Raw genomic sequence first — 12963 nt, 5'->3', positions numbered from 1 at the left:
AAGGAAGAGAAATTGGAACTCAAAGTTTTATGAACAACTGTTGAGAATTGTTTTTGCATACAACTGAGGAATAAGAATACAGGTAATGGGGTATAGAAATCTATCTTGCCCTATAGGACAAGAAAGAAGATGGGGATAAGGGAAGGGAAGGGTGCTAGAAGAAAGGGCAGATTGGGGGAAGAGGTAATCAGAATGCAAGGCGTTTTGGTGTGGAGGGAGGGGAGAGATGGGGAGAAAATTTGGAACTCAAAATTTTGTGGAAGTCAATGTTGAAAACTAAAAATAAATAAATAGTTTAAAAAAATGAAGTCAAGAAAAGTAACCAGACAATATCAGCCACTGGGATGATGAACCTGTAAACAATCTGTGTCCCCTCTAACCATGGAAGATCCACCTGACATACTTGGGGCCTTCCCTGTGGAATTGAGAGGATCCTAGGGAAGGATGTGTGCTGACCCTGTTATCTCTTGTTCTTATTATGTGGCCTTCCTTCCTGATCATGAACTTCTCTGTTCACATCCTACAAGTCTACAGCTCTCTAGAAGGCCCTCTAAGTGATATACACTGTAATTCTCCGGAAGCTGTAGAGTCACAGCCACCTAGTCACATTGGAAAAGTGTTGACACTAACAAGAGAGGCCTTTGTTTCTAACAGAAGTTCAGGGTCATTAAAAAACTTTGCAATGTTCCAAAAGCATTCCAACCGACTTTGGTCTCCTGTTCAATTCTGAGCTGAATTCACTGCCCATCTGCAGTCTTTTCAAATTCTGATCAAAATGATAGATGAGCTCTGTAGGTTCTAATCCATCTAAATGTGTGTGTGTTCGTCATTTGTTGCCAAAGAAGACCATGCCATCAGAGAAATAATGACATGACTCACACTTGACTTTGTTTTGAGTGAGGGAGGGCTGTGCAGGTCACCAGCCTCACTTCTCCTCCAGAGCCATCTGAATCCAGTGACCAGATATTCATAAGGATGACTGGAGATGACCCAGGATGAGGCAACTGGGGTTAAGTGACTTGTCCAAGGTCATACAGCTAGTAAGTGTCAAGTGTCTGAGGTGAGATTTGAACTCAGGTCCTCCTGACTCCTACACTGGTGCTCTATCCACTGCACCACCTAGCTGCCCAACCCATCTAAGTGTATACTACAGTCAAAACAAAAGGCATCCTCCATCCACTTGATTTTTCCCTTTGTGGATGGCTAAACTAAAATCTTTTGAGAGGTTATGAATCTCATCCAAGAGACTCTGCAATGTTTTGAGGCTTGATGCAACAAAGCACAATGCCATCCACAAACAGAAGAATCCGGAGGACTTCATCATCTCTACACAACTGTGGACAACATAAGTCTTGAATAGACACTTGTCCATGGAATTTTGTGGAAAAGGATGGTAGAAGTTTACAAGCAATATTACCTCCTAAGACAAAAACAGCAGACAGTAAAGCCAATTCAAATTTTAAATGCCAGTTTTTTAAAAATCTGGCAAAATTTCCAATTAAGCAAAGTTATCTCAAAGTCATTTAAGGATGAAACTAGAAGGACGACAACAAATGGATGAAAGATGGAAAAGATCTGTAAAAGTAATACTAAATTCTCTTCACCATGAAGGATAGTGGAAATAATACTACACTTGGCCTCTTAATATCACAGTCTTAGATGTGCCTTTACTGAACGTAGGAAGAGCACTAAAGAGAATGGTGATGGAAAAGTCATCTGCACTAGACAAGAATGCATAGAGAAGAAGCCATGGTGGAAGTGAAACTACTGAGGGCCTCACCAGAGCAATTCTTAAGCTATCTTAAGGGGGAAGACATACCAAAAGTATCAGAAAAAAAATCTTTGTGTTTTACTAAGAACACCCCCCCCCCTCACCCAAACCATTGAGAGATTATCAACAACTCTCAATTTAGATCTCTTGAGAATCATCTATATAAAATTTTTGTGAGAATGATGTGTACATATATTAAGGGTATCTTTGATGAGGGTATTGATAGGAAATTGTTGGTTTTAGCAAGTAACATTCCACAGTAGATCATTTTATCAAGACATAACTAACTAACAAATTCAAAGGATATAAGATCACTGTGCTTATTGTTTGTGACTTGGTAGAGTCAGGTTCTCCCCTTAATAAGATGCCTCCTATGCAGACATCAAAATTATACAAGATTTCTTGAAAGACAAGAGAAATTACTTTGACTCTCAGATCATTAATATCGGGCAAAGTACAAAAGAGGGAGATGTCGCTTGTCAAAGATGTTCACCCCTGACTTGCAAGATATAAAGCACAGAGTCTAAGCCAGAGACCATGCGAGTACATACAGAAGATATCTAAGCTCAATTCTGAAGCACTGAGGGAAAAATATTTCAGATAGCTGAAATAAGACAACACACTAAATGTCCACAGAAAAGAATGGATGATATTACAAAAGACAGTGTGACTGGGAGGGCAGTAGGAACTACCAACCCATGCCTACTTTCTCATCTCTGTACAATGTTCATGAGCATGATCTATACATGTACTTTTTTAAATGAAAAGGAGAAAGGAACAAGCAAGCAGACTTTAAAATAGCCTTCTCTCCAATTTACTGCAACTCTACACTTTCAGAAGTGGCTAAAAGATGCTAAGAATACAAGAGTCTCTTGGGTAAGTTTGCTGATTATTTAAAAGCATTTGCCAACAGCACAAAGCGAGCCCTAACTGTCCTCTTCCTAAATCTTGCTGGCACACTATGATCAGGAGATTCCTCGATGGATGTAAGCACGGAGGGAACTGGCATTCCTGGATACTCTGATTTCTTAGCCTACGCCAAGCAAGGCATAGAGCAATGATGGCGTGTGCCTGCCTCTGGCATGGAGGACATCCTCCTTACAATATAGGTTCAAGAGGAATATTCCCTGTGGATGGTGCAGCGTTCAAGGGATCACGTCTTCAGAAAACATCACAAAGCCCTGGAACACTGAGAGGGACTATTCAGGGAAATCCAAACTCACACAAGTGAGGCCCAGAGAAGAAGAGAGAAGAAATGCTTTTACACTGAAGATGCTTCAGTCTGTTATCACTGTGGCTCAGTTATTTCAGTCGTGCCTGACTCCGTGTGACTCCATTTGGTGTTTTCTTGGCAAAGATACTGGAGGGGTTTTTCCTTTTCTGGCTCATTTTACAGATGAGGAAACTGAGGCAAACAGGGTGAAGTGACTTGTCTGAGCCAGAATTTGAACTCAAGTCTTCCTGCCTCCAAGTCCCATGGCTCTATCCAATGCGCCAACCACTGTCCTGCACCACCTCATGGCAAGCACACTGCAAACCTTAAAGCACTACAAAAATGCAAACCATCAGCATTCGTTATGAAAAGTGTTTTCCTGAAAAAACAATTTCTAAATGACAATCTGCCAGATCTAATCAAGGATTTATGAATTCCTTTGCTATTCAGGATGTCTTATAAGGTGATGACATTCTAATCAGTTACCTGGTCTCTTCATAAGGATTTTCAAATAAGTCACTTTGTCTAAAGAAAGCTTGCTTTCAAGTTTTTAATTTTTGTTAAAAAAAAAAAAATTAAGATTTCTGGTTTTGAAACCAATCACATAGATTACAGCTGCTTCATTTGGGAAAAATAGTTATATTAGAGTACAGTGTAAAAGAATAAATACAAATGGAAGCTTTCTACTTAAATTTGGTCTACACATTATAATTAATAATTATAACTGTAAACCATAAATAGGGACAAGAACTGGACCTGTGGCTTCTTGGACCAAGGAACTCTGAGGTGAGGAAACTCCCTACACCAATGCAGGTCAACACCTTCTCTATTCAAACACTGAGGTAGCAATGACTTCTCCACACCACTACGTGTCATAGTGTAAAACTGAAAATTGATTTAATCTTAAGTTTAAGAGTTAAGCTTAATCAAGCTAGTTTTAATATTCCCTTTGAGGTTCCTTCCCCTTGTAAACTTCACCCACCACCTAGATCCCAGAGAAACTTGCCTAAAAGCAATTACCTCCATCTGGGTAACCCCCCTATCATCACCCACTTTTGAGAAACTTTATTAACGTAAAAGGTCAAATTTCATCAATTTAAACTCCCAATGCCTGAGAACCTTTAGTCTTGTGACTCCTCTTGGCTGTGATTAAGGGGGTTTTAGAAGTCCAAATAATGTCATCTGAATTCTGACTGTCATCACTAGCCAATCAGAAGAAGACACACCCATGTTGTTCAGATTTTGCTCTGTCAACTAGCTAATTGTTGTAAGAGAGCCAGTCAGCCCTCACTCAAGGTCTTTGGTCATCAAGAGAAGGCACTTTTCCAGTTTATTGGTTACTGCTAGCCTAACTAATAAACTGACTGAACCCAGAACTTTGTCAGAACTTCCATCACAACAAGAGGCAATCCCTAAACCCAGGTCTTCATAGTTAGGAGGCCAACTTTCTATCCATCACACTGTACTGCCTCACAATATAAACATAAATTAGAATTCATCCTACTCCCAAAGTTAAAAAAATTCTGCCGTACACTCAATCAATAAAGTAGGAAAAAAGATACGGATATCCCTACCTCCTCATCAGAATCACTGTCAAAAACCGATGGCTTCTGCAAAACAGGTTTCTGCAACTGCTGTGCTTTCTTTGGCAAAATGAGCCCATATCTGCAGAAAGAGAATGGAAACCACCCAAGTAAACAGCTTATTAAATATTTTAAAATGTAACCACAACCTCTTGTAACCTCAGCGGAAAACGTTAAAGGACTGCACCCACACTGCTGGATGTGGCTTTGTCACATGAATGCATATTCAAATAAAACAAGAATGTTTCTGGAAGCTTATTCCAAATGTTTTTTATTTTAATACGCCACACAAGATTTCACTGAGGCAGCAGGAGAGAATCCTTAGAGTCAGAAAGACCTGAGTTCAAATCCTGAGATACTTAGCTGTATGACTCTTGACAAGTAGATCTGCCTCCTCTCTGAGTCCCAGTTTCCTCATCTGTAAAAGGAGTTTACACTCCATGGCCTCTAGCACACGTTCAAGCTCTAACTATATGATCCTATGATTATAAGAAGTTCCTGACATGATTACTTCATGTCCTGTAGGACTCAGGGTCATTTTCAAATGCTTTAACTCTTTGAAGAAATGGTTATTCCAAAACTCTTGTTTTCACCTCATCATCAGAAACAAGTGGTACCCCCTTAGTAGAATATAAACTTCTTGAAGGCAAGAACCATCTCACGGCTGAATTTATATTCCCTATGTCTACCTATAGCAGGCACTTCATTGTTTTTAAAAATTGATTCCATTTTAGTAGAAAATAAAATTAATCTATTTCAAGGGAAACTTGGCAAGTGCTCCAAGAGTCTCTACAATGAAGTAATTTTTGGAGGGGAGGTGATTTCATAGGCAACTTAGGGAGAAGACCCTCTCCCAATAAAAATCAAGGTGCTCTAGAGAGGTTAACTGATTTCCCCCAGGGCACACAGCCATTATGAGTAAGAGGTAGGAGTTTAACCCTTCTGACTCTGGGGTTGGCTCTCTACCCACTACTCCCAGCTTGCCCCCCATAGGAGGAGCTTATAGGTCAATGGAAGAGAACTTTTTGCATAGGTATATCCACATACGGAAAACGTTGAATAGTTCTCCTCATCTGTACCTGAGAGGGCTGTCCTGGGTGGCTTCGGAGGAAACATGAACCAGATTCTTTTTCACAAGTCAGGACCTCTGGGTGCTCCTGCTGAGCAGGTGCCTCATCTGCACACCCTCCTGGGAGCCCCTTCCTCTTAAAGGCTCGCTGCCCACAGCTCAGTGTAACAGAGAGCGCTCTGGCTTTGGGGGGAAGCCTGTTTAAATCCTCTGTGTGTGACCTCCTGGAGAGGATGTCCTCATGCTTAAAATGAAGCAGCTGAGGGAAACAGGTCTCTCCCAGCTCTGGAGTCAGACGGTCCTAAGTCATCCATCCCTCCAAAGCAACCTCTGCTGCAGAGGGTCTCCACACGGGGGCTGCGAACCTGGCTCAACATCTCCCAGGTGACGAGCTCGCTTTTTATTCCATTTAAATACATCTTATGGACTTTTTAATGCATCTAGAAGCACGATTCCCAGAGGGGCCAGTCTGGGACACCAGGTGCCCAAGGCCGTTTGTTCATCATTCTCATTTTTTTTGCCTCTTAGACCCCTTCTCTGAGCACTGTGAAATGCACAACGTGGGATGCACGTTACATGATGTGATATGTTGATATGTGTCGTGATATAGACTACATTATTTATAATATTTATCACATACAAATATGACATTATTATATATAAATATTATATTATCTATAATACTTGTAAATATTCTATTATGTATAGTATTTATTACATATGGATACTGTATTATCCATACTATTTATAATATAATACTTATTATAACACATAATAGAGTATAACGATGAGGAGGACAGCCAGGATTTGCGGGGCTTTTCTCAATTATTCTGTTTTGTGTTATTTTGTGCATATTCTGACTCTTGACACTTCACTTCTATTCGATCTCATCCGACCCTCACAACAGCCCTGGGAGGCAGGTCCTACTATTTATTATCCCCACTTTACAGTGGGGGAAACCGAGGCTGGGAGATGGAGTGGCTCGTCCAGGGTCAGGCCACAAGCAAGTATTAAGTGCCTACTGTATGCTCCGCCCCGGGGACGCCCTTGAAGGGGAAGGGAGAGTGGGAGAATTCGAACTCAAGGCTTCCGGCCTTCCAACCCTGCGCTCTCCCCACGGCCCCCCCCGCGTCATTCTTACCCCAAGAGGGGCTGAACACGAACCTAACTTTCACGAACCCCTGGATTCTCTCCACGGACAGACCTCCCCCCCCCCCCCCGGGGTGCGCGGGCCCCCAAAGGGAGCGGGGGTGCCTGACCCTACCCCCACCGTGATGCGGAGCGGGGCGGGGGAACCTCCGCTCCTCCCTGCTCGGCCCGGGGATGCTCCCAGTCCGGTCTCCCCGTCCCCGAGGCCCGCTCCTCTCTCCTCTCACCCCTCGCAGGCCAGCCCCCCGCCCCGGCTCCCAGCCACACTCACTGCCTGCGAGGGGCCGCCATCTTGCTCCGGCCTACGCTCGACGTCGTCGCGGGAGAGTAAAGCTAGCGCCGACGTCGAGTGACGTCACAGCTGTCGTCACGCCGCCGGCCGCAGATTCCACACCGCTACCCCCCCCCGGCCTTCTTTCTGGAGGGCTGACGTCACCTCTCCGAAGCGCTTTTATTTATTTTATTTATTTGTTATTTTTAGGACAAGAAGAACGATTTGGTCGGAGGCTTTTTTTTAAGATCACAAAATATCTGTCGAAAGTGCCGACGCCGACTCCCGACGCTTGGCCGCAGGGGGGCGGGGTCGGAGGACCCGAGTTCAATGACGTGAAGCGAAGGCCGAGATTCCCCGGGTCGTCGATCGATCTAGAGCTAGGAGAGACCCCCGAGGCCTTATAGGAGAACCGCGTCACTCTACGGATGAAGACACGGAGGCCCAGGGCCTTGTCTCAGTCACGGGTTCTCTAAGATCCCGGCGCTATCCGAGGCAAAATTTGAACCCAGGGCCTCCGACGCCAGAGCCCCGCCCACTTTGTCACTGCTTTTTGCCGTTAGGTTCTAGAGCTACTTGTGGAAAAGAACAGCCTCCTTGCTGTTCCCTGAAGGAGACATCTCATCTCCAACCTCGGGGCCTTTGCACAGGGTGTTTCCCGTTGCCTTCCATCCTCTCCGTCCTCATATCTGCCTTTTGGAGCTCCCAACAACTCTGAAAGCCCAGCCCAGGGTCACCTTCTTCAAGATGTCTCCCCCCATGGTGGATGCCTCCATTCTGCAATATCACTGAATATGCATGTCTATATGTAAACTGTCTATATGTATAATATAATGGTAAATATGTATATGTGTATGTTACATATAGAACATATTAAATATTATTATACACAGCCATAGCATGGAGATGGAGATGTTGTTTGGTTGGTTTCGGACCACCGCAATAAAGTGATTGCAATTAAAGGAGTCTCAGAAGTTGTTTTGGTTTCCCAGTGCGTATAAAAGTTATGTTTGCCCATATAAAGGTGACGTTTATATCTTGAAGGAATTAAAAGTGGGGTTTTTTTTTTTAGCAAGAAATCATTTTTAAATTAAAATTTCTTTAAAGACACAGAACTACTTGGAATTCAGATCCTTCTGTGTTGATCTACCGCGTCAGGCTTGGGGGGGTGAGTTGGCTGGTTTTGCAGAATTGCTTCTTCCTCTTTTCGATGCATTTCAAAGGATGACTTAAGGGCAGAGGAAGGAGAAGGATATATTAAAAAGTGGTGATGTAAAAACAAAACATATCAATAATTTCCGTAAAATTCTAAAAAGAGTTGGATCTTCCTTTGGCTTCAGAGATAGCAGACTGTTCAGGTTTCTTCCCATTCCTCTGACCTCTGTCTATCCATCTCCTTTGTCACCTCTTTGTCCTTTTTCCTCCCCCTTAGTGTGGGTGCTCCCCAAGGCTCTGTCCTTGACCTCCTTCTCTGTTTTCTCTATACTCTCACCCTTTCTGATCTCCCTCCTTCCCAAATCTCTCAATTTCCCAAGTTCCATTTTTAAGTCTGTTGGCTCTTTTGAGCTCCAAGTTCACATTTCCAACTGCTTGAAGAAAAATCTCCAACTGCATGTCCGTTGAGATGTCCAACTCAAGTTGTACCAAAGTCAAGCTTCTGATCTTTCTCTTTACTGGTTAAATAAGGAGGTCACTCTTTCAATGGCATCACTATTTGCCCAGTCTCTCGTGCTTTTAGCATTAGTATTATCTTGGATTCTTTCCCTTCCTTCACAGTAGTGGAAAGAACCCAGGTTTTTAGTCAGAAGACTTGTGGTGGGATCCTGGCTTAACTACTTCCTACCTTTGTCGAGTCACTTTAACTTTACTGGGACTCAGTTTCCTCATCTGTAAAATGAAGGGGTTGCACAAGGTCCCTTGTTACTGTAAATCTATGATCTAATCAGTTACCAAGTCCTATTCTTAACTACCACCACCCCAGTACTAGATTGCATCACCACCCATCTAAGCTATTGTAACAATCTCCTAACAGTTCTTCAAGCCTTTACTCTTACCTTGACTCTTCCCCCTACCTTTGATGCACCCCACTCCCACCAATCCGTGTTTCAAGTGGTGACCAGAAGGATCTTTGTCCTTAGATCTATCCAAGACACTTCTCTGCTCACGAATTTCAGTGATTTCCTTTTACTGACAACTGTTCAAACACCCTTTTGCCTGATTTTCAAGGACCCATTTTTTTCATTCTTAGCTCATAGTATTCCCCTCTGCTCACTCAGTATTACAAAATTGTATTACTTCTACCCTTGAATACTGCTCCATGTTTTCACCCATGACCCTCCCTGTGGCTAGAATATCCTACCTCCCCCTTCTTTAAGTAGGATTCCTAACCATCCTTTAAAGCCCAATTCAGATGTTATTTTTGGTAAAGACTTTTGGTAAAATTTTGTTCAATTTTCTAATGCACTTGCCATATAATACTGTGTACTGTAGCTTTTTGCATTGATGTCTTATCCTTCTACCAGAACATAAGATCCATGAGGGCAGAACTGTTTCTTACTGAAACGTTGCATTCTTGAAGTTCCCAGCAGCAGTCCATTATACATAGCTGCTTTAAAATGTTTTGTTTAATGATTGAACCTGATAATCATTTAATATAAATTTTGGACTTTAATAAGAACCAGAGCTTGAATTAAGAGGAGCCTGGAGCTAATAGTCTCTTTGTTCTCTCTGAAGCAAACTCGGAAAATGCCTCTTCCTATGTCAACAAAAGCCAGATAGCTCTGACTTCATATTCTATAAGAGACCTTTAACCTAAGATACTTTTTTTGAATAATGGGACATTTTCCATATCTTAATATTTTGTGGACATATACTATGTTATGACATGTTAATGGTAAAGAAAACACAGATATCCTGGGTCGTAATTTCAATTGAAACTTTTTCAGCACTGTTAAATATACCCTTTCCTGTGTCAGCAATTTTCAGGACCTATTTATGACAGCATACCTGCAACCAGAGTGGTGGGATTTTCTCTTTATCTTGTGTCACAGAGACATATGCTGTTTACACAGCCTGGAATCATCAATTGCAACTGACACTACTTTGTTAATTGTCTTGTCTCACTAAATTTACAGTTTGTTCAACTAAGAGAGTTCCTTTCTCACAGTAAAATGTATTTAAGTCTGACTATTCCTGTACGGAGTTAGCCAGATCATAATGACTGGCTCTGTGGAATCCATGTGCCATTACTTTAAAGGGAATTTAGAATAAGAATAATAAAAATGTATGCATTTAGCCTGTTACCTCTACTTTAACCAAACTTTCAGGTTGACAAACCATAGGGAGAGATTTTAGCATTCAGATCTTAGATGTAGAGATATTTTAGGTTTGACCTGAAGAGGTTTGATCACCCCTGTGAGTTACTAAAGTAGACTAGAGATGGAAATCATGGGAACTAAGAAGGCGGATATTAAGAGAAAGTCTCTCCCCAGCCCAACCCTACTTACTGAAATCCTGACTATCTTTCAATGGATAGGGATTGGGTCTGTGATTTTATTAGTACAAGGAACTCCCAGGTGAGGAAACTTCCTCTATTAATACAAGCCACCATCTTTTCTGCAACTTGTAGTCTTTGAGAGTTGTCTATAGCATTCCTGGTTTCAAGGCCAGCTTTCTATCCAATAACTCATGTCATTTCTGCTAGCTCTTCCATGAAATCTTCTTTAATCCCCCACCTTAAAATGATCTTTCTTTCACCTGAATTATAGTACCATATAGCATTGCTTTGCTTTATTTTTTAAATCGGTAACTTGGATAATGGTAGAGTTGACATGTTGATCAATTTTTTAGATGACCCAAAGTTGGAAGGGAGTTAACACACTGGATGACAGAATTTAAAAAAAAAAAAAAACAATCTTGAACATTGAGTAAATAAATCTAGGAAGATGGAATTTAATAGGAATTAATGTACAAGTACAAGATAGTAGAAGTGTGACTAGATATCTGTTTGTCTGAAAAAAATCTGGGTTTTATTGGACTGCAGAGTCAATAGAAGTCAACAGGCAGCCCAAAATGCTAATGTAACTTGTTACAAGAGCTTTCTTTTCTTTTCTTTCCCACTGGGGAGTAGAATGGGAGAGTGAGGGGGCTAAGGATAGGGTGAAAGAAAGAGAGAAAGGAATTAAAAAAGAAAGGGAGGGAAGGAAGGAGAAAAGGGTCACTGAGGTGCTTTTTTTTTCATGTTGAAAATAGAGGGAAGGCTAGAAAGAAACAGACAAGCAGGAAAGCTTTGGAAGCTACCAGTTGAACTTATTATATCCATTAAAAAACAAAGAGCAGGCCATGCAGAACAGACCTGCAGTTTTACGTGCAATCTTCTTTTTCTATTCTACTATGTTTATGGAAACGCCCATTCGGGGAGTTATTTGTGAAGTTTAGAACAAAAGTAAATTTTTAAAAATGCAATTTTTGGCTGTATTGAGAGGGAATAATGCCCAAACACGAGAGGTGGTAGTTTTCACTAAATTGGTCCTTGTCTAATCCTATCCAAAGTACCGTTTTGAACCCTGGGTCATAAATACTTGGAAATGATTATTATCTCCTTCCCCTCCTCAAGTTTTCTCTTCTGCACCTTAGACTTGCTCCTTCAATTGGTCTGTATATGGTATGGTCTCAAAGCCTCTCAACATTCTATTTGCCCTCCTCTAGACACTCTTCAGTTTATCAGAGGAGTTAAGAGGTTTGTCCAAGGTGGCAAGAGCCAAGACTTGAATCCAGGTCTCCTAGATCTGAGTCCAATATCCCTTCCTGAGATAAGCGAAAAGGAGAAGATAGGAAGAAATTGAGATATATCAGAGGAAAGAAGTGGAAAAATGGGGAACTTTGCACAGTAGAACCCTGAATTTTTTTTCAGTAAAGTGGGAGACAAATTTCTCTGAAAAGGATCAAGGACAAGTTGGATTGGGGGCTTTGGAGAGGGGGAGGTGTATGGAAATGATTTAGAATATCCCTAACACAATGTTCTGGTCTTGATTTGGGAGGATCATAATTAACAGATTCCAGCTTGTTCAAAAATAGTTTTAGGTCAATTACCCAGGTCTGGGCCCCTGAAGTAACTTCTTGTCCAAGTGAATTTTATTCATTGACAGTTGTGAATATCTCATTAATCCAATCTGCTTATTTTAGAAATGGATTTCCAAGAGACTCGGATGAACAAACACTGTATCATTTTGTCTATTTTTTTTCCTACTGATCTCACCCTGGTGAGTCGGCTGAGAAGTATCCAGCTGGAACACAACCTCCAGGTAATGCAACATCTTTCCCAAGTTTGGATAGGGACTAGGCCTAGGATTTCATTGGTACAGGGAATGACTAGATGAGAAAATATCTTCTACCAATGCACTTGGGTACTGCCATCTACAGTGTTAGTGTTGCATGGATGACTTGCCAACTGCCTTGCTCAGGATCATACAACCAGTAAGCATTACCACTTTAACCCAGGTCTTCCTAGCTGTGAGGCGAGCTCTCTCTCTAATGTATCTTGTTTCCCTCTTCCCAAGTGTACAATTTAGCCCTCTATTACTTCTTCTCCTCCAGACTGCATAAAAGTCATTTGTATTCTTGGAGTACTCTTCATAAGCATGTTCCAAAGTGATCTGGCTTGTGGCTATCAATTTAATATCTTTAAGAACATTGTTCCTAGAAACGTGGCTGCAAATGACCTGAGATGCTTTCTCCCAAATATGAAACAGGCTTTCGGGTTAAGCCAGGCATCAGATAACCCATTGAGATCAGGCCTGGTAATAACACTGCCATCTTATCAGAAAAGGTTAAAAAGGAACCTCCATTCGCAAATTACAAAATATTTGGAAGACATCACACTTTGTCAACAGAATAAAGAAAAAGAAC

General features: G+C 41.6%; 1 protein-coding gene across 2 annotated transcripts in view; it reads right to left on the bottom strand.

The window, feature by feature from the left end:
• NSRP1 (nuclear speckle splicing regulatory protein 1) overlaps positions 1–7156 on the bottom strand; it is a 62229-nt gene extending 55073 nt beyond the window's left edge. Inside the window, exons 1-2 of one of the 2 annotated variants that reach the window (XM_072639865.1) lie at positions 7057–7156; positions 4559–4649 (exon numbers count right to left, since the gene is read on the bottom strand). In XM_072639865.1, the coding sequence (XP_072495966.1) occupies positions 4559–4649; positions 7057–7076 (111 nt within the window). In that variant the 5' untranslated portion in view covers positions 7077–7156. Of the gene's footprint in view, positions 1–4558; positions 4650–5646; positions 5665–7056 lie in introns of those variants that run through there. The other variant, XM_072639867.1, reaches the window with a different exon arrangement.
• Between the last annotated feature and the right edge of the window lie 5807 nt (positions 7157–12963).

Source organism: Notamacropus eugenii, chromosome 2, assembly GCF_028372415.1.
Source record: "Notamacropus eugenii isolate mMacEug1 chromosome 2, mMacEug1.pri_v2, whole genome shotgun sequence".
Taxonomy (NCBI): Eukaryota; Metazoa; Chordata; class Mammalia; order Diprotodontia; family Macropodidae; genus Notamacropus; species Notamacropus eugenii.
Note: the sequence above shows the minus strand (reverse complement) of the source record. Positions and strands in the feature narration are given on the sequence as shown.